This window comes from Micropterus salmoides, unplaced genomic scaffold (genome assembly GCF_014851395.1).
Source record: "Micropterus salmoides isolate LMB-PRFRI ecotype aquatic unplaced genomic scaffold, ASM1485139v1 Ms_hic_scaffold_12, whole genome shotgun sequence".
Taxonomy (NCBI): Eukaryota; Metazoa; Chordata; class Actinopteri; order Centrarchiformes; family Centrarchidae; genus Micropterus; species Micropterus salmoides.
The window spans coordinates 9,066,424-9,085,021 of NW_024040263.1; the positions used below are offsets into that span (position 1 = coordinate 9,066,424).

The 18,598-nt window shown below is 43.3% G+C and overlaps 1 protein-coding gene across 2 annotated transcripts in view; it reads right to left on the reverse strand.

Annotated features, from left to right (window-relative positions):
* cntln (centlein, centrosomal protein) overlaps window positions 1-18,598 on the reverse strand; it is an 80,474-nt gene that overhangs the window by 19,565 nt on the left and 42,311 nt on the right. The window contains exons 15-24 of one of the 2 annotated variants that reach the window (XM_038713218.1): window positions 17,164-17,261; window positions 15,676-16,205; window positions 12,990-13,071; window positions 11,186-11,267; window positions 10,557-10,861; window positions 6,573-6,803; window positions 5,102-5,199; window positions 2,262-2,388; window positions 1,804-1,941; window positions 951-1,136 (exon numbers count right to left, since the gene is read on the reverse strand). In XM_038713218.1, the coding sequence (XP_038569146.1) occupies window positions 951-1,136; window positions 1,804-1,941; window positions 2,262-2,388; window positions 5,102-5,199; window positions 6,573-6,803; window positions 10,557-10,861; window positions 11,186-11,267; window positions 12,990-13,071; window positions 15,676-16,205; window positions 17,164-17,261 (1,877 nt within the window). The remainder of the gene's footprint in view (window positions 1-950; window positions 1,137-1,803; window positions 1,942-2,261; window positions 2,389-5,101; window positions 5,200-6,572; window positions 6,804-10,556; window positions 10,862-11,185; window positions 11,268-12,989; window positions 13,072-15,675; window positions 16,206-17,163; window positions 17,262-18,598) is intronic. The other variant, XM_038713219.1, reaches the window with a different exon arrangement.

Here is an 18,598-nt window from a genome sequence, read left to right on the forward strand (position 1 = left end):
CTGAGGTCATCAAACCGAACACTCTCTTCTCCTGAAGACATCCCACAAGACATCCTAAGAGACACTGTGATAAGCCTTCTAAGAGCATAAAATACATAGGTTGGATTGCTACGGACCTCCATGTAACATTGAAGAGACATGTCAACAAAGACAGCCCAACACTATCCAGAATGTTCATCATGGCAACACGCCACTGCAGATCTTTCTGACTACCTGAGTGACCTCTGACAAAAAGAACTATGTTGTTTGATAGTTAGTCAGAACCTCTCAGAGGCCATTCAGAAGTCTTCTCCATGGCAGACCCCAGTTTCTCCCACACGCAAGTTTTTGCTTCTGCATTCACAGATACTGCAATCACCGCTGCTAGGCAATGGCAACATAAATGGCAAAAGACTCCTTGTTGATCTCATAATTTTTTGCTTATTTCCAAGAAGTATTGACTCGATCATTTGACAGCTATGCTGCGCTTTACGCTTGAGCATCCAAGACATACAACTGCAGATCTGGGTTGTTCAGTTGTTCGTCGATCTTTGGTCTATTGTGTTCTGGTACCAGGTACACTCTTACACCAATTTTATCTTAGGATTCAACATGGTGTTAATTATGAATTAGCACAAAAGTCCAACAACAAAACACCACACAGGATTACATGAGGCTGGTTGTTCCTGCAATCCATGTTTCTATGCAAAGTTAGTGTGTCCATCAGGACCCCCAACCAGAAACAGTTTTAATTTCTGGCGGTCAGCATGCTTCAACTTTTGCCAATTTAACAATGCAACAGAACCCTACACCTAACCTTTTAGGTGGTACACCCATGGAATATCATTAGAATTCATAAGTGAAGAACTTGCAGGCACACCACACCATACTTGTTTGATACAAGTGAGATGATTTGACTAGACAAACTCTGGACTCATGGCCTTTGATCCCTTTCCACTTTAGCGCAGTACCTTGATGAAAGAATGAAGCTGCTCCAGCTGGGAGTAAGCCTGGCCTAGCTGTCTCTGAAGCCTCTCCAAAGCATGGGCGCTCTGCTGGGTCAACCCCTCCATTTGCTCAGTGGCTGTCTGTTCCAGTGCAGCCAAAGCCTGCTCACTGGCCCCCACACGAGCCTGCAAGGCATGCATGCGCTGCTCCTATAAAAGAAACATAGCATTCATAGACAGAACTGGTCAGCTGAACGCAACCACTCTTATTTTGTTGTAGATTCTGCATATGCCTGTGAAACATTTGTGGTAATTAGTAATTGCAGAATTCGCACATTTCTGACTTTGATGACTAATCTAGGGACAAGAGAATAATTGGGCTCAAAGCAGCTTAAAGATAATCTTGTATCAAAAATGTATAATTTAACATAAGGTGCCTATCAAAAGTATTTAACCCACCTTGAACCTTAAAATGCTATCTAATCACTGTTTACAACTTGGAATCAGGTTTGTTGATTTTTGTACTTTGAAATTTTAGTATTTTTCTGTCTCAAAAAGGCTTCTTTAATCCCCTGTGAATAAAAGTTGTATAACAAACATTAAAAAGTCCAAAGGTTTGAACCGTTCTATATTCACTATACGTAGGGAGATTACTGAAAATGTAATCTTTGTAAAGATTGATGAATGGAAGTTACTTTTCTCCAATGCTGAAACCTTTCTTTTCGGTCTACTATTTATGTACGGCTAAACTGATATCTGATAGGATCACAGTCCAAAGTGCTGAAGCACATAACAAAACTTCTGAAACTTCAAAAATTCCAATACATCTAAACTGTTCCATATAATACAAATCTAGTGAGAAACTCTAGTATCCTACCCTTTTTTCCAGATCCTCCTTTAGTTTTGCACATGAGGCCTCATATTGGCTTTTCTCTGTGGTTGCAACATTCAGTCTCCTCTTTAAAGATTCAATGAGGGCCTTCCTGTTGGCGGCCTCCTCTGATAAAGCCTTCACCTGTAGAGACCAAAGGGGAAACAGGAAGGTAAAAATTAAGCTGGTGTGGGGACACCGCAGTTCAGTTGTGATGGAGGATCTCAAGTCATATATCCATCTGGTTTCCTTCATATCAATGAAGTAAATCTATTTATTCTATAAGGTAATGCAACAGTAACTAAAATGTGTTTATTTCCTTTTTAGTCATCAAGGGCAGATAATATCTGGGGTATAAGAAATTCTGAGCACTGCAAGTAGCTAATTTCACGTCATTCTTCCAAGGAACATCAAACTAATTAGAGAACATGACGGTGGTGTCAGCTGTGATGTGTTGTGTGCACCTTCTTCTCCAGCTCCTCCACCTGTCCACGGTAACTTTTCTCCATCTCCTGCAGGAACTTCAGTCTCGTCTTCAAGTCCTCCACTAGCTTCCTTTTCATGTTCACATCTCGCTCAGCGTGGCTCGTCCTGGAATCATGCATAAAAGGCGCACACACAAAAACACACGAATATAAAGCATAAACAGGTATGCATTCTACACAGTTATTCACATTCAGGCAAACACTCACAGAGCGCATCTACATGGCAGAACAAACAGACAAGACACAGAGACACACACGCACAAAGCTGGCAGGCACAGTGTCCCCATGCACTGCATCAGGCATGACAGCTCATTATGACAACTAAATACACGGGCATGCTGTTTGGGTAAGTGGAGGGGCGCGGGGGGGAATAAGGATGCATATATAATTCTAACTGGCATATATTAGAACAAGTGCTCTGGCGGGGAATGCCACACTAAGTGTGACTGGGGAGTCCAATGAAAAACGACATTTTGTATCAGCAGTGACACTACTTGAAAGACTGTAATCAATATTTAAATGTTTATTATTTTCAGCTCAGCATTACACCAGACACATAAAAAAACACGTCAGCAGGGGGACTTGGCTTTGGAAAGACTGATTATGAAGGGAATACGCTTTAAAAAATGTTGTTTGTTTGCGTGCTGTACTGTGCTGATAATACTTCCCCAAAGAGAGGCAAGATGACTGTATTGTAAGCTATTCATGTCTTCACTAGTGCAAACATGCACCACATGTCACTTCCTATTTCGATAACTTGCTGTATTGACATGTTTAATATTCTAGCATTCTGCACAGCCATATTATAGTGAGGCCTTGCATTAAATGTGCTCAGTATGTTAGAATGTTTTATTCTGTTTTCAAAAAAGGCAAATATGAGGCAATTTTCATGGTTTTTCTATACCTTGGGGAATTAGAACAAATAGAATAAAGATCATAAGGATGCAGTTAATTAAAATGGGTTTTGCCGGGTTTTTTTATTTCAAAGATGTAGAGGATCTCTTCGCTCCCACACGCATCATGGCTTGTGTGTTTTAAATAAACAGATGACGCAACACTAAAGCAAATCCTATCGTATAAGTAAATGTCCCTGTCTCCCTAGGTGGATGAATGCCTGCGGGCAGACTGGCTAAATAAATGTGAGCTTGTCCTATTGGAGTGACATTAAATTAAATGAGAGAGGAGTCTAGCCTGGGGTCTTTAGGGGGAAGTCGCGCTGGCTGGTTACCCCATGGATTTGGCCATTAATGAGAAAACCCATATTGAACCTTTCAGATGACTGTCTGGTGTTGACTTAAAGATGGAGAGCAGCAATAAGAGCCCCAGCAGCTCCCTCTGCCCCAATGCTAATGGCAATTAGATCGACAACATTTATTTTAGATGTTCTCTTCTTCTGAAACCCAAAAAGAATAGAGGATAAAAAAGAATGAAGGATATATGGGGCTTCTGCCGGAGTATGTGATCTCTATTTATGAGTGTTAGTGGAAAGAGAGCCTCAAACTATATCCCAATCACTCACACGGTTGTTCCCTTTGTTCAGCGCTTGTTGGCAATATTGTTCATCAAACATGCGTGTATTGTAATGATAACAGTCAGTGGTCTGAAGTATGTGTGTGCAAGACAGAGAGTGCACATTTTTGTGTATGTTGTTAAGAATGAAGTGTGGGTGGACGTTTCATGTGGCTGATAGACAACAGGGCTAAAGATGAAAGAAGCAGCTTCATAAATAAGGCAGGGCCATAGTGCCGGATATTGACTGAGGACATGCCGGTATACTTTGAAATTCATTTCTTTTTTCCCCCCTTCTCTTCTTTAAGGCGAAGCAACCTCCCTGTGTGTGTGCTGAGATGTATATTTCAGAGACGTCTAGACATGTCTTTCATTCTGAGAAGGGGTCCCTCCATGGAGGCAAATGGAGAGATAGGCTAGAAGAGATGGCGAGTTACATGCTTGCATGTGTGCGTGTGTGAGTGAGTGTGTGACAAGAGCCTGAGGAAAGGCTGAGGCTGTCGTGGAAACTCAGCTGAGGGATGTTCACTCTGTCTGGCTGTGATCCGCTGTGCTTTGGTCACACACAAACACATACCCACTGTGATTGTACACATGCCCTGGATGCATTATTGAGAATGGCAGGCAGAGGACATGGCATACTAGACAAAGAGAACGAGAGGGAGGAAATCCAAGTTGTTCTTTGTACCTTTCTCTCAGTTCAAATATCCTTACGCAGAATGATGATATATGCTTTTCACAACACTGTTCAAATCTCAACAGCTTGCCTAAGTAAATTGTTTGTAGTTATAAATTCTGACTATGCAATGCAGCGAGTGCTACAGAAGGTGAACCATGTAACTCATTAGGACTTGTGGCCCACAGGCCAGAGTGATGCTGTGTGGGTTTTAGTGTCATGGGCCAATGTGTCCCTCCTGCGGCACACAAACAATCAATACACTGCTTTGATCAGCAGTCCACATCAGCTACCCACATAAGCAACACCACACTACATGACACACAAGACACCCACATGCACACATGTGCATGCACGCTAATTAGTTTTTATTCACTCGCTTATGAGAACATGCATAATATCACAAATGATTCATTTAGAGGAGAGGCATGCCTAAGTGCAGTGCAGCAGACGGAGTGCTGCCACATGGTGGAATCAAACACTACAGATGAGAGCTGCAGAGAATGTGCAAACATGCAGACAGAATCACAGGGAGAAAGAGAGACAAAGAAAAAGAGAGGGATGCAGAAGGGGAAAAAAGTAAAGTAGAAAGAGAAAGAACTACTACTAATGAAGCTAAAGGTGTGAAACTAACTTGTCCTGCAGCTGGCGGAGCTTGTCCTCCTTCTCCTGGATTTGGCCTCGCAGGGCTTTGTTGGCTGCCACCTGCCTTGTGACCTCAGCACTTGCACTCTGGGGGGAGAGCACACAGTGCGTGTGTTTGTTAATGTGTTTGAGTGTGTGTGATAGGGGGTGGGGGAGGCTTTCACGACGCGGCTGATGACAGGTCAGGCACAGCATGCCTCCTCATTATGTGTTACAGCGGGAGGGTGGAAGGTGCTAAAAGAGGTTAAGAGGAAAGCTGTATTTTTCAAATTGGATGAGATAAGAGGAGTAATTAGGAAAAATAACAATTTATAGACTTATATAATTGAATATATTTTAATTTGTGATATATATATTTTTTCCCCCAACAGATTTTAAAGATCCAGGAGTAAACACTTTGTGAATATAATCTTTGTTAATATTATTTAAATGCCTTTTAAATCTTGTTGTTTTCATCTCTTATATCTCTGCATTACAACACATTAAGACATATGGCTCATGGTGACAGGTCGGCTTCTGATCACAAGACTGATGGATATTTGAACGTGCATGTTCACTTTGGTTTAAAGGGCCCCATGTCTCCTGTGGAAACTGTAGCAGTAGAAGCTTTTGACAATGCGCTAACTCAGTGCGCGCACCCCCACAGTGTATCCATCGCCTCTCCCTTTTGCTGTCACCTCTCATGACTTCCTCGGCTGTGTGTAACGACAGCCGCAATCTGCTCGGTGACACTGACGAGCTGGCTGTGGAGAGGGTGATAATACCGTGGTACCACTCACACCTTATTCCCTATGATGTCAGGCACGTCTCTACAGCTATTCCCCATTTCTCATGTTTTTGACAGGTGCCCCGTAATAAGATCAAATGATAAGAAATGCTAATTCATGTCGAAATCACATGCAATTTCAGGTGATGTTGAGTGTAAATTAAAAGGTAGGCATTTGTTGGTTTGTTTTACGCCACATGATTTGAAAGTAAAACCATGACAGACTTTCTTTTAGTTTTTGAAGTCCTCAAGGACTGCAGGCTGTAAATCTATTTATTTATTCTATTCTAAATCAGTGAGATGTTAAAATAACTCAGATATGTCGACGTTTGATAAAATACCAGAAAACATATATGCAAGTGTATTCCAAAATAAATAGCAAAAAAGCAACCAAAAGGAAATTGAAACTCATAATCAAAATTCATAAACTATATTTTCTTCCTTTTGTCTATAAACCATAAAAGGGTTTTGGCAAATATTTTTGGAGCCAAACAGCATTAATACTCTCAAAATTTTCCTTGTTATTGATGGTATTATCCATTCAAGCTTCATAGTGCACAAAATTGGAAATGAAAGCAATCTGTAACACCATCATCCTATTAAGAGATTTATCTAATAAGGCGTGCACAATAAGACAAAGCATGAGGGCAATTCATTAACCCCAAAGTTCTACTCGCAACTTATAACCACAAACCTTAAGTTTGGCTTGAAGTTGTTTGACTTCAGCCCCCAGGGCCTGGGGGGCAGGATTAGCTGGGGCGGGCATGGTCTTGCCCTGGCAGGAGCACTCTGCATTTACTGGTGCTGTTGGTTCTGGTGGTGTTGGTGCAGTCTGCTGGGGGAACGTGATCCGCTTCCACTGCTCCAGCTCCATCTCCAGAACCTTTTTCTGCTGCTCAGTACCAGCCAGGTCAGAGGTCAGCTTCTGCAGATTGATCGACAGACAGAATTGGTGGGCTAGGCTACTGCTGATGATACTACAACTAAAAACAAAAGTTTTGCCTACTGTTATTAAAGGCGCCCTACATTTTTGTTATAGGAAGGCGAAAGTTAAAAAGTTATGGTAGATACAATATACTGCTACTGTACATAAACTTACATTGAGTCAAAACAAAACCCAGCTTTCTCTGCTTTACGATGCAAAAAGTATAACTGTTGTACGAAAAAAAAACCCTCTTTATACTAAATTCACATTGCATGAATATGATAAATGCAGAGACAAATTAAAAACAATATGTTGGAAATACTGTACACATTAGCCACGGGAGAGCTGTGGGCTCTGCTTTAATATCTCAGCTGTGATAAATCTCCTTTTTTATGCTAATTAGGAGATTGCCTGGTCAATAGGGCCTAATTCTCACTGTGATGGGCATGCATAATAAAGCCATCCTGCAGAATCAGAGAGCACTTTGGGACAGAGGGAGTTCAGCATTTGGTGAGCGGTTGGGTTTAGAGTGATGAACAATAATGGCACTAAATGATCATGTACAATGTACAGTGTATCAATGATTCTAAACATAAGCATCTGAGGTGAACACTTCTAACCACATGTGTGCGGTGGAGCTCAAAACAGGTCCTTATCTGATTATTAAGATAATATGGGGCAGAAGCACATCTCTCTGTACGTTTGGTTCAATACTGCCGAAATTAGCTGATGTGGTGTCATTTCAAACATCAAGAATGCTTAATAGCACAAACAAGAGACATGATACATGAAGATGTATGCTGCACACATGGGGTAAATGCTGGGGAACACACACACACACACACACACACACACACACCCACACACCCACAAAGTGAAACCACAGATTCCCAGGGGTTTGCGCTCTGCTCTGCATACATGGAGGTTATTGATATCTGGTTGCTGGCTGACACCTTTTAATAGAATCCCTCTTGTTTTAGGTTTCCTCTGCCCTGTTGAAGACGTACATGCCATATCCCCAGGGAGGGTGAAAGAGAGAGAGAGAGCGATAGAGAGAGAGAGAGTGAGAGTGAGAGAATGAACTGTGAGGCCATGGCTGCAGTGGAGCACGAATTAAGAGTGGCATTGATGACACTTCCTGTAAGACAAGCTTTGATTTCACAGGCCATTTTAAGCTCTGGTGAGAGATGACACTGACATGGACTGATATACTGGTGGTCCATTAGTCTGGAAGAGAGGACACCTCTCTCACTCCCATCTGAGAAGTGGTCTCACAAAACACCAGTGTTATGTCTTACTGTACAAGTGGCCAGACTTTTAATGTGATTTGTAGTACAACTATCATTAAAATTCAAATAATATCTGGAGCTTTTTAGGTTCAGTCAGTTTGTCTGTTGCACCCCCTAATCCCAGTGATAATCCCAGCCCCTTACATGTTAGAGGAGGGTAGGACACTCCACATGTAAAGAGATAAGGCTGGTAAATTCAGGAGGCGATGTCACAGTGCACTGGAATAGTGAAGTAAACGGGGAAGTAATGACTGAGTGAGGTAGATAATCCAAGCAACCAAATGATCCTGTACTTGGATGATACGCATGGCTAGCACAATTTGTCAAGTGCTAGACTTGGTAGAATTAGGAGGGTGTGCTTCACCTGTCACCTGAGTTTTTTTAAGCTTCTTATGGCACCTTAAGGGATAACTCTAGTTTTTTACCTCGAGTCCTATTTTTGTAGTTTTTGGCCATTATTTCTATCACTCATGATAACATTTAGATCTAGGAATAGTTGCCAAAGTCACATGGGGCAAAAAACACAGCTGGTCAGGTTCAAAGAGAACACGAAGGTAAACTTAGTATACATCCATTGCTGCTCACAGACTGAGAACTTCTTAGTTAAACCTTATCCTACAGCACTTGCCATCGTTGTGAGTGCACAAAGTTTTGCTGTGCAATGAGGGATCATTACAGAAATTGTGATGTCACTCGCTTTCAGATTTACCTCCAAATAAAACTGTTTCGATAATCTGTGTTTGATCGCCTGACTGCTCTTATTATTTGCCACACTGAACCTTGTTGCAGTGATATGGCCATATTACCACATCTCTGCGATTACTTTGATGAGTGCAAAGTCATCATAAACAACCCAAATTGTAATAAATAAAAATCATCCTTTAAGGTTAGTATGTTGGAAAGAAACACAGTATTCACACATTTCTGCATTGCAGGTCAGGGAGTTAGGGTTACATTCTGTTGCTAATAAAGACATCTGTAGGGATAGACTGCGTGTCACCATGCTGTTTAACCTTTTCATATACAGTATGTGTTTAATACATGTTCCCCTTAGGTTGGGATGTGGAGAGCTGGGTGCAGCACTGCAGGTCTATTCCTCCCTCAAGCTCCAGATTTGAGAGCAGCAAAACATTGTTTATTAGCAGCTATTAAATGCAGTTATTCAGACATTAAGAAAATAGAACAGAAGGGGAATTAAAAAAAGGAACATACAAGAAAGAAAGGATGTAAGGAAGGCAAAGGAAAATAAGACTTAATGATGGAAGGAGATAAGGAAGGAAGCATCAAGGGAAGGACAGAACGCCGAAGGATCAGGAGACACAGCAACACAAACAAGTCTCTGTGAAACTGCCATGCTACTTCTCACATGATGGCCCCTGTGGAGGCTGTCCTAAGCCAATTACAGGCAGAGAGTTTTAGTTGGAGAGTTGGCCAGGACCGGCTGGAACAAGCCCAAAGTTCATCACCTCTTGCCCTTTACAGAGAGGGCAACAAAACCTGGCTTTGGCCAGTCAGTCGGCTCCAACTTTCTCTGGTGGAGTGGCATTAATACTGCAGGAGGAAAGAGGAAACAAACAGGAAGACAACAATTCCCTCTGTCCACTCATTCACGCAACTGTGTGTGCTTGTGTATATGTGTGCATACTTGTGTGCCTCCACTGCTGTGTCTGAGTCTAAGGTCTCGTTGGGCCTCAGCAATCAGATGCCTGAGTGGGAGCACAAGGGCCACTTCCTAGGTAGCAACACTGCGAGGGCTGTGGCCTGGCCTGTGTGTACAAGCCTAATATAGTGTATCTGTACCATTCTACACAGTAAATATACAGACACATGCACCTAATCAGGGGTCCAGCGGGCCCTTGCTGGCTGCTACTATGTCTGAATTCACCAAAAGAAGTCTCCTGCCTGTCAGATTAACGATTGTGTCTATCTAGGAGTTGGTGTGTGTTTATTGTGTGTCAATGTATGTGTGTGTTCATATGTTGGTGTGTGCAAGGAGGCGCTGACAGGAAAGATTCTGTTTAGGGCAAAAGTGCTTGGTGTTTTATTTATAGTCTATACCAAGTCTAAGAGTTTCCTACCAGAGGCAGGTACTAAATAACTAAATGAATGTGTGGCAGTGGACTCTACTGCTAGTGACACAGATTGTTGTAGAGAACTGGCTTGTTGAAACATTCAGTGGGACGAGACAACAGCAGAGTCAGAGACAGAAAGAGAGAGAGAGAGACAGAGAGAGATTCTCCTCCTCTCTTCTGCTCCGGGGTGCTGACCTCCACAGGCGAGGCTAGGCCTGTCAGCCACACTTATTAAGCATGATAAGGGCACAGGACCTGATACTGCTGCATTCTCAGCCCCCAGCAAATACAAAAGAACCACAAGAAGAAATACAAAGACAGAAAAATTTGAAACTTCCCAACACAACCGGTTCTCCCCTTTTACGCATCTCCCTGTTTTTTCCCCGAGTTACCTGTGTGAGCCGCTTGCTGCTGCAGAGTTTCTCAGTGAGGGAGTTGAGCTGTGCTGTGATCTTCTCGTTGGTCATGTGCAGCTCTCTGGCTGAAAGCACAGCATCTTTCCTGGCACTTTGCAGTATGTCAATGTGACGCTGTAGGGACTCAACGCGCTGCTGCAGAGAATAGGAGGAGCAGCGCTGGGTCTTCATTAGCATCCTCTTCCTCCTCCACCACCTCCTCCTCCTCTTCTCTCCTCTCGTCCCTCGCTCCCAGGGCTCATGCTGTTCATCGTCTAACAGGAGGAAGTACACGCAGGCACCTCAGAGTTGACAAGTGCAAAGAACAAATCCCTATTTAGAAGCTACTGCTGGGAGTTAACAGGTGTATGTAAAGTGCCTTTGTGTATGCACAAGTGAAAACTGTGATATATTTAACAACTTGAAGGATTAACATTTTCCATTTATAACCAATTCAGGAGTGTCAAGTTCTGAAAAAACAAACAAATAAACAAAAAAACCCCCCCAAAAGTACTTGTTTCCGATCGACAGCATGTACATACATTGAGTGTTCTTTCTGCTTCAATTAATAGTCGATTAGATTTTTGTAGTTTTGCATGGGTGTGAAAAAGGAAAACTTATGCTACCTTGGGCCAGAACATCAGGTTGTTTTCGGTGAGACTGTGCTGCAGCTGCCTCTGCGTCTGAGATAAGTGAACACCTGTAGGGCTGAAAGAACAGAAAAGTCGGAGGCAGAGATGAAAAGCAGCTGTTAAATGTAACACAGCCAGTTGACATGTTGTGCTTCCTGAAATGCAGCTCATAATGACACAATGATCACAGGGTGTACTCAGTTTATCGCGACAAGACAAATCACCCTGTGCTTTAATAATTCACCTGAGCGTGTTCAACCGACTTCAACGTGAACATGCTCAGCCCGGATATTACTTCTGACAGATGCTTGCAAATGCCGCCTTTGTTCAATCACTGTCTGAAAGCCCTGGTTCACTCCTACAGTATGACGTGTGTGTGCGCGTGTGTGAGTGTGTATAGTCATTTGCACTCATAAGTGTGTACGCGCGCGTGTGCGTGTGTGTATGTGTATGTGTGACACCTCCCAACTGCACCAGCGTTTGTAGCGACATCAAAGAAGACCCCCACCACCACACCCCTCCTTCTTCTCTCCCGGTTTCCTTTGTATATGGAGTAAGGTAGGATTTGATCAGTGCCAGGTTTGATCACACGGTGCCTTGCCGAGAGGAGAGGGGAGATGAACCCTTTGGTTTGTGACATAGCATGTTGTGAGGGGCCAGGGCTGTCATAGCGATGAGCCCGGAGGAGCTGATGGGCACATTTAGCGGATCTGGAGTGGGGAAACTAAAGAGGATCTGAGAGTAAGGGTCCTGACAGCTCCCTGGCTACATGTACAACAACAACCCTCTCTTCCTCTCCACCTTCTCGAAACAGAGAAAGAGGAGAAGAGGGAAAGACAGAATATCTTTAAAGGTCCCCCTCTTTCCTCTCTTCTTGACGGACAGATCTCTCTGGGGTTTGAAGCTGCCATGTCCTGCTGTGAAGTGGTTTGATGCGGACAAGAGCAAGGGTCTAGGCCTATTGATTTCATGGTGTGGAGCGGAGAGGGAAAAGAAGAAGCATCGACAACCACACATAGGGAAGCCTTTGTGAATGCAAGAGCAAAGGAAGAGGCCAGTTAAAAGTTGTACGGTGTGGCGCGGATCAAATTATGCAACAAGAACTTACAGGACCAATCACATAAACATCAATAAAATATTACCTATGCAGAGGTTTGACTGTTCATTTTTGTGCCTTTATGGAAAAGAATAGGCAGCTTGGGCTTAAGACACCAACTGTAAAGTTGGATTGGCAGGAAAAGACATGTCCAACAGAATTAAAACACACTCTCTGCATCACCAACACAGTACTTTGTCCACACTCCTTCCTTTCCTACATTTGATCATCTTGTTAGAGTAAATCTGTAGATGCTCTGTAGAAGAGTACATTCCTTAAATTACTGTAAGAGGTACAATAAAACATAACACAGATTTAATTTTCAATGTTACTGGGGTGGCTATTAATCCTGCCTGGATCTATGGCTGTGGTAATGTAGATGTAAATAACTATGCACACAGAAATCTTCTGACTTAAATTAAATTGCAATTTTGTTTGGTAAGGTACCTCTACAGATTATGTCTTAATACATAAGGAACAATTTACTTTGCTGAACATGACATTCTAACTCATTTAAAAAGATTTAATTGTTGTATATTTCGGATCAAAAATAAATTGACATAAATCTAACTAAATTATATTGCTCTTGCAGAGGTAGTCTGCAAGGGAATATACACTATGCCCTGATGTTAACATCTGACTGTAGAACTTTATTCCTTTTTTTAAAATCCAAAAATAATTGAAGGATGAGGGCAGACCAACCTTTTTGTTTGTGTGTTGTCTGTCAGCCTTTATCACTGAGGGCACACTGTTGAGACTGTCCAAGTATTCTTCACCACTGTTACTGTAGGGAAAAGTGAGGAGGGTCATTAAAGGCCAGATGTTGAACCCACAACCCTTGTTCTGAAAGTGCCACCACTGGACAAAAATCCAATTTACCTTTTATGGTTGATTTAGTTGACATCAAGCAAAAATATATGCATTTGGGCCCCCCCCTCCTTCCAACAGAAAATCAATGTCCCATCCAATTTCAGAAGTGAAAGTGTAAATGTGGGTGTAAATTAAGTGAAAAGCTGCAGTGTCTGGTGCTGATGGTGAATGCATCAACATGTATGAGAGCGGCTGTGGCCTTCATTAGCCCTCTGTGTGTGACAGACGTGTGTGAGAGGCACGGCTGAGCGGAACCAAGCAAAGTTGTGTCTGATGGACACACGGTAAGGGCTTCCTGAGACACACACACACGTTTATTGACAGTGACCTTTGACGTGAAGGTGGAAGCCAGTGACATTTACGCTGGCGGGTTTATTAAGGTGGGGCCTGGGAGAAGCAGCGGAGGTAAAGACCACAGAGAGAGGATCTAACTGGAACATGACAGGTCTTGGGGCTAGTTAGGGTTAAACCTGGTCTTAAAGGGGCACAGGGACTTGCTGAGGATCACTTATCACCACCACTAAGACCAGGGTTACACGCTTCATGCTGGCTAATGGCTAAACAGGTCTGACTTAAATTTAGTGAATCCAATCCTGAAGTCATCTCTCTATTAATTTGGAAATACTTTCCACATGATACTCAACCTGTCTACAGTGTACAAGGGTCACTGTAACTGTATCCATCAAAGTTGTGTCCTGTGCTGTGCTGGCATGTTATGGTGATGATTCACGGAAGCTGTGTGCGCTAGTGGTGGCCTAACACTTGACCATGACGCTTAAGTAGGTTTTCCTTGTAAATCCAGCACATGTCAATCATTTTTCACCCATCTGTAGTGTATTCCAGCAGTAATTAAGCAAATATGTAACCCATTCATAAACACACACTACATGTTCTTACCAATAGAACAATTCAATACGATTCAGAATGATATTCTCCCTGCCCGCCTGCTCTCATTCTGTCCCACTCTCTAACAAAACTGCTGATTTGCTCAAAACGGTCAGCTGCCTTCAGCAGTTCAAAACTTGAGAGAGAGAGAGCCAGAGGCAGCGATAAAAAGGAGAGGAAAAAAACAAAGACTTGTCAGTAGCCTTAACGAGTCTGACATCTTTATTTGGCACTATTTAGGCCAAACCTCCTTAAGCAGACGTACTATATTTCCAGGAGCGCTTACCAGACATATTGCTGAAGAAGACCACTGCGAGATAAGAGACGCAGAAGGCTTTACAGTAACAAATCAGTTGACAGGTGCTTTAAATAAGAAAACATCTCAGTTTAGACCCCTTTTTCACAAATCCACTTAGATCCTCCACTCAGGTAAAGCGTATATTAGACTGCTGCTTATTAGCCACATGGAGAGGCATTAGGAAAGCAGGGCATAGCTGCACCCAGTCCCTGTTAAACGGCCTCATGTGGATAGAGATAGGGTGGATTACAGCCTGATGAATTAGCTGGTGAAGGGATGGCGAGTTAGTAGGACCGAGCAAAAGAGAGAGCGGACAGGGAGAGCCATACAGGGAGAGAAAGTGAAGGGGAATAAATATCAGCGATAGCTCTGAGTGTTTGAAATCAAATCATTCCGACCATCACTCAATAAATGTTGGCTCAGTGGCTTTTTTGCATAAAACATACATGAAATAATTACTGTCGATGGTTCTTAATTTAGAGGGTGTTAAACAGCTTGTAGACATCTGGTACTGAGCCGAATAGGGTCATTCAAAATTTATCTAACTAAATTAAAGCGAGGGGAGGAAAGAGGAGGGTGGGTTAGATGGAAAGGAATGTGTGCATGTGTGTGTGTGTTGGGAAGGGGTTAAGGTGGGGTGGCTGGAGGAAATAAGAGTAGCACACACACATTTGTGAATTGACATGCCACAAGATAACCGACATGACTAGACACAGGGTGGGGTTAGCTTCCGTGCATGCATGGTTGTGTGTGTGTATGCGTGGAGGAGGTCGGGTGTGTGGGTGGGTGGGGGGTCTTGGTACTTGCAGGGGGATCCTTAGTGCTGTCAAGGGGGGTTAGTGAATATGCAAAGGACCAGTAAATTAAATCAAACTGCCAAACTGTCAATTTCAGGGTAGCGTGACTAGTGCATGAAAATGGCAGCACTGGAAGGTATCAAGGCTTTGGCGGCCCCCTTATCCCTGGGCTTCTCTGGCATCGGTTCAACTTTGTGTGGAGAGGTGGCTAATTTTGCATGCAAATTTCAGTCAATAAGCTCCAAGCAAGGCGTCCCAGGATATTTCAAAGGATCTGACAGTAGTTTCCCCCTCCTCTCTCCTTCTCTCTATCATTCTTGCTCGCATTCTTCTTTTGGTTCCTGAATACCAACTAGACAGACAATGAAATTCAATCACCCATTTGCTTACGCTTTGCATATCCACGTTGTCCCCTCGATGCTGCGTGGCCCCCCACAATTCAGCCAGCCCACCCTCTCCACTCCAACCACCTAAAAATAATGAGGAGGGAGGCAGTGAGAATAAGTGCATCTGTGTGCGTGCATGTGTGTATCATTACCTATCTATGCTCATGTCCTCCCACTCGTCCTTAGTGGGATTGGGGCTGCAGCCTTGCCACCTGATGGCTTGATTGGGGCTGACTGTTCGGTGGCTACGCTGGCGTAGCGGACCTCTGAGCCTTGTTGTTTTGAATTTGACCTTGCTGTTAATGTTGCTAGCGATCCCACCTGCCCACGCAGGACCTGCTGCACGGTTCCTATAGAAGTCCCTGGCTGCTCTGAGGATCCCTAGCTCCTGTCTCAGCTTCAGCAACTGATGATGAAGCTTGGTAGCCTCTTTTTGAGAGGCAGCCAGCCGGGCTTCTAGAGCCATGATCTCGCTGCGATGCCGTTCCCCCTGGGCCAGGGCCTCGGCCTGGGCTGCCTGTTCATGGGCAGCTTCCTTGGTTTGCAGATGATCCAGGGAGGCTTTGAGTCTGCGGCAGTTGTGGGCCAAGTCTTCCTTGGACTCAAGTAGCTGCTCTTTCTCTTCCCTCAGCCTCTCTGTCTCCTCCTCCAGGGACATCATCCTCCGCTCCAGCTGTTCAATCTGAAGGAATCAGAAATATGGGGCCTCAGTGGTACAACATAGTCAGTTTTTTCCTTTGCATATCTGTTTTTTCTTTACTATAATATATAATATATACTCAAACATCTTAACACACCGCTCTTGCAATGCTAGTAAAAAAAACAACAACATGCCAAGCCTAACTTCACTCCATTGTTGTTGTCTACAGTATAAGTTTTAAGTGAAAATGTCTATCAGAAAGGCCAGTTCCTGGTTTGACCTGTGTGGGGTAGCAACCCTCTCCATTTTCTCAATGCATATATGCTGAGAGTATGGCTGAACCCATGAGGGGGAGCAACCAGCCCCTCCCCAGCCTGGCAAGGCTATGGACATCTGACTAACACCCCCTTACCCTGATCACCCCTAACTAGGCAGCAACCAGGAGCACTTAGTCTATTTGTTAGATCTTTGGTGGAGACTGTTTAAGAGAACAGTGAATGCCTGCTGGGTTTGTGCCTCCAGGCAATTTTTCCCTTTTATTTGGTTCTCACTCTGCCCGCTGGTGAAGCCTGGTACCTTTCAAACAAAATTAGACAGTTATCCTCACTTTTGATGATTCACTGCCATGAAGGCAGAAGTGGGGAAACATATGAACTCATGTAAGCAGGGGTTTTAAAAGCCTGTGTGCACAAATATGTATAAACTACTAACAGCTCCGCTACAAAACTGATGTTAATTGGTCAACTTTTTTTAAGGGATAACCTACAAGTACATTTTTCTCTACTCCACCCCTACAGTTATTATTTGTGGTTATTTGTAGTCTTTTTTTGTGATAAAAAAGAAACTACTTCCTAGCTGACACTTGACTTGGAAATGACTACATGACCAATTCTCCAAAGAGTGAGAACACTTCGGAGAGGCATTGTGCGAAGTTATGGCTCTGTCGGGCTTCTTTTATTGGCAATGACAAAGAACACTTAGTGATGGCATAGCGCTGTACCTTTTTAAATGACTGCTCCATTCGCTCTGAAGAAACAGAAAGCTTTTTCGGAGTGCTGCTTTTGACCTGGCGCTCCTCTACCACTTTGTGAAGCAATTCTGCGAAGGGGAACAAAGCTCGTTATTGTGACATGATGTGTCAAACTCAGGCTGCTCAATCAATAGAATGATAATAAAGAGGGTACATTAAATCAATTAGCATTACCAAGGTCTAATTTCCTTCCTACGGTCCAGTCTCTTTTTTTCTTTTGTCAATCAAATCACAAGGAACGCAGAATCACTAATGTTGTTTTCATAGGGACTTGAAATGTTCACATCTAAAACTCACCTCGTGTTTCTAAAATCTTATCAAATAGCCTTTTTTCCTCCTGATTAACAGAAAAGTGTTTTATTTAGTAGTCCACATGGAAATAGGAAAACAGTGTTCAAAAGCACACACTGGTACATGCTATGTGCAACCTCTCTAGAGATCTTAAGCAAACGAAGACTAGTGTTTGAATCCCTTGTGAACACACAGCCCCAGGCTGCACTGCTTTGTAGTCCACTATGTTTCCCCAATGGACAACTAATCTCTGCAGACTAACATGCTACTTTATTCTGAGAACTTCAATAGCGGCCTTGACAAACATATGATTTAAGCTTTATGATAACAACAGAACGCATGCAGGAGTCAAAGTGCTTGGGGATTTGATGCACACATATTCATGTGCGCATACACAATCCAACAAGCCTCAGTGTCACTGACTGACTTACAGTATATACCTGCAAAGGGCAACACAAAACAATATAAAACTTTCTGCCTTTCATTCTCTCCTGTTAAACATTCATGACAGGATGACCAAAATAATTTGTACAATGAGGCTGGAAACATTAAATATTCAGAGCCTTGACTTTTCAGGTCAGTTGATCTTTTGGAGTGAGTTAGAAAAAGAGGCCATAGAAGGAGAGAGCAAAACGAGAGAGGGCTACGTTGTGAGGAGCGGCTGCTCCCTTGCTTTGCATTTGACGCTTTGCCCAGGGAAGTTTGTTACTTTGAATTAGCCTGCTCTTTTGTCTTCTCAGCATGTCACATTCAATCAGACAGAGCACCAAATAGGACAGGAGGGCTGCCGAGTTCGCTGGATACATAACCAGGTTGGGAGACAATTATCCAGCTCCAGTGCTGGTGGCTTGGGAGTTGGCACCTCAGCACTACCTTGATAAGAAGACGCGGTGACTCCCTAGTCACCCACTGTTGGAGGAGGTCCTGGCACTGCGGCATACATTAACGTCCCACCCACGTCTCCTCATGGGTTGCAGCACAAAGACCCAGTTCCTTTCATCTGCTGCCTTTCGTTAGCGTGATCCTGGCGTGAGCACTTCAACCCTCCATCCCCCTTTGATTTGGTCAAAAAGGTTCTTCAGGAGCTAATGGTGTGGCCATTCACATCTTTTTC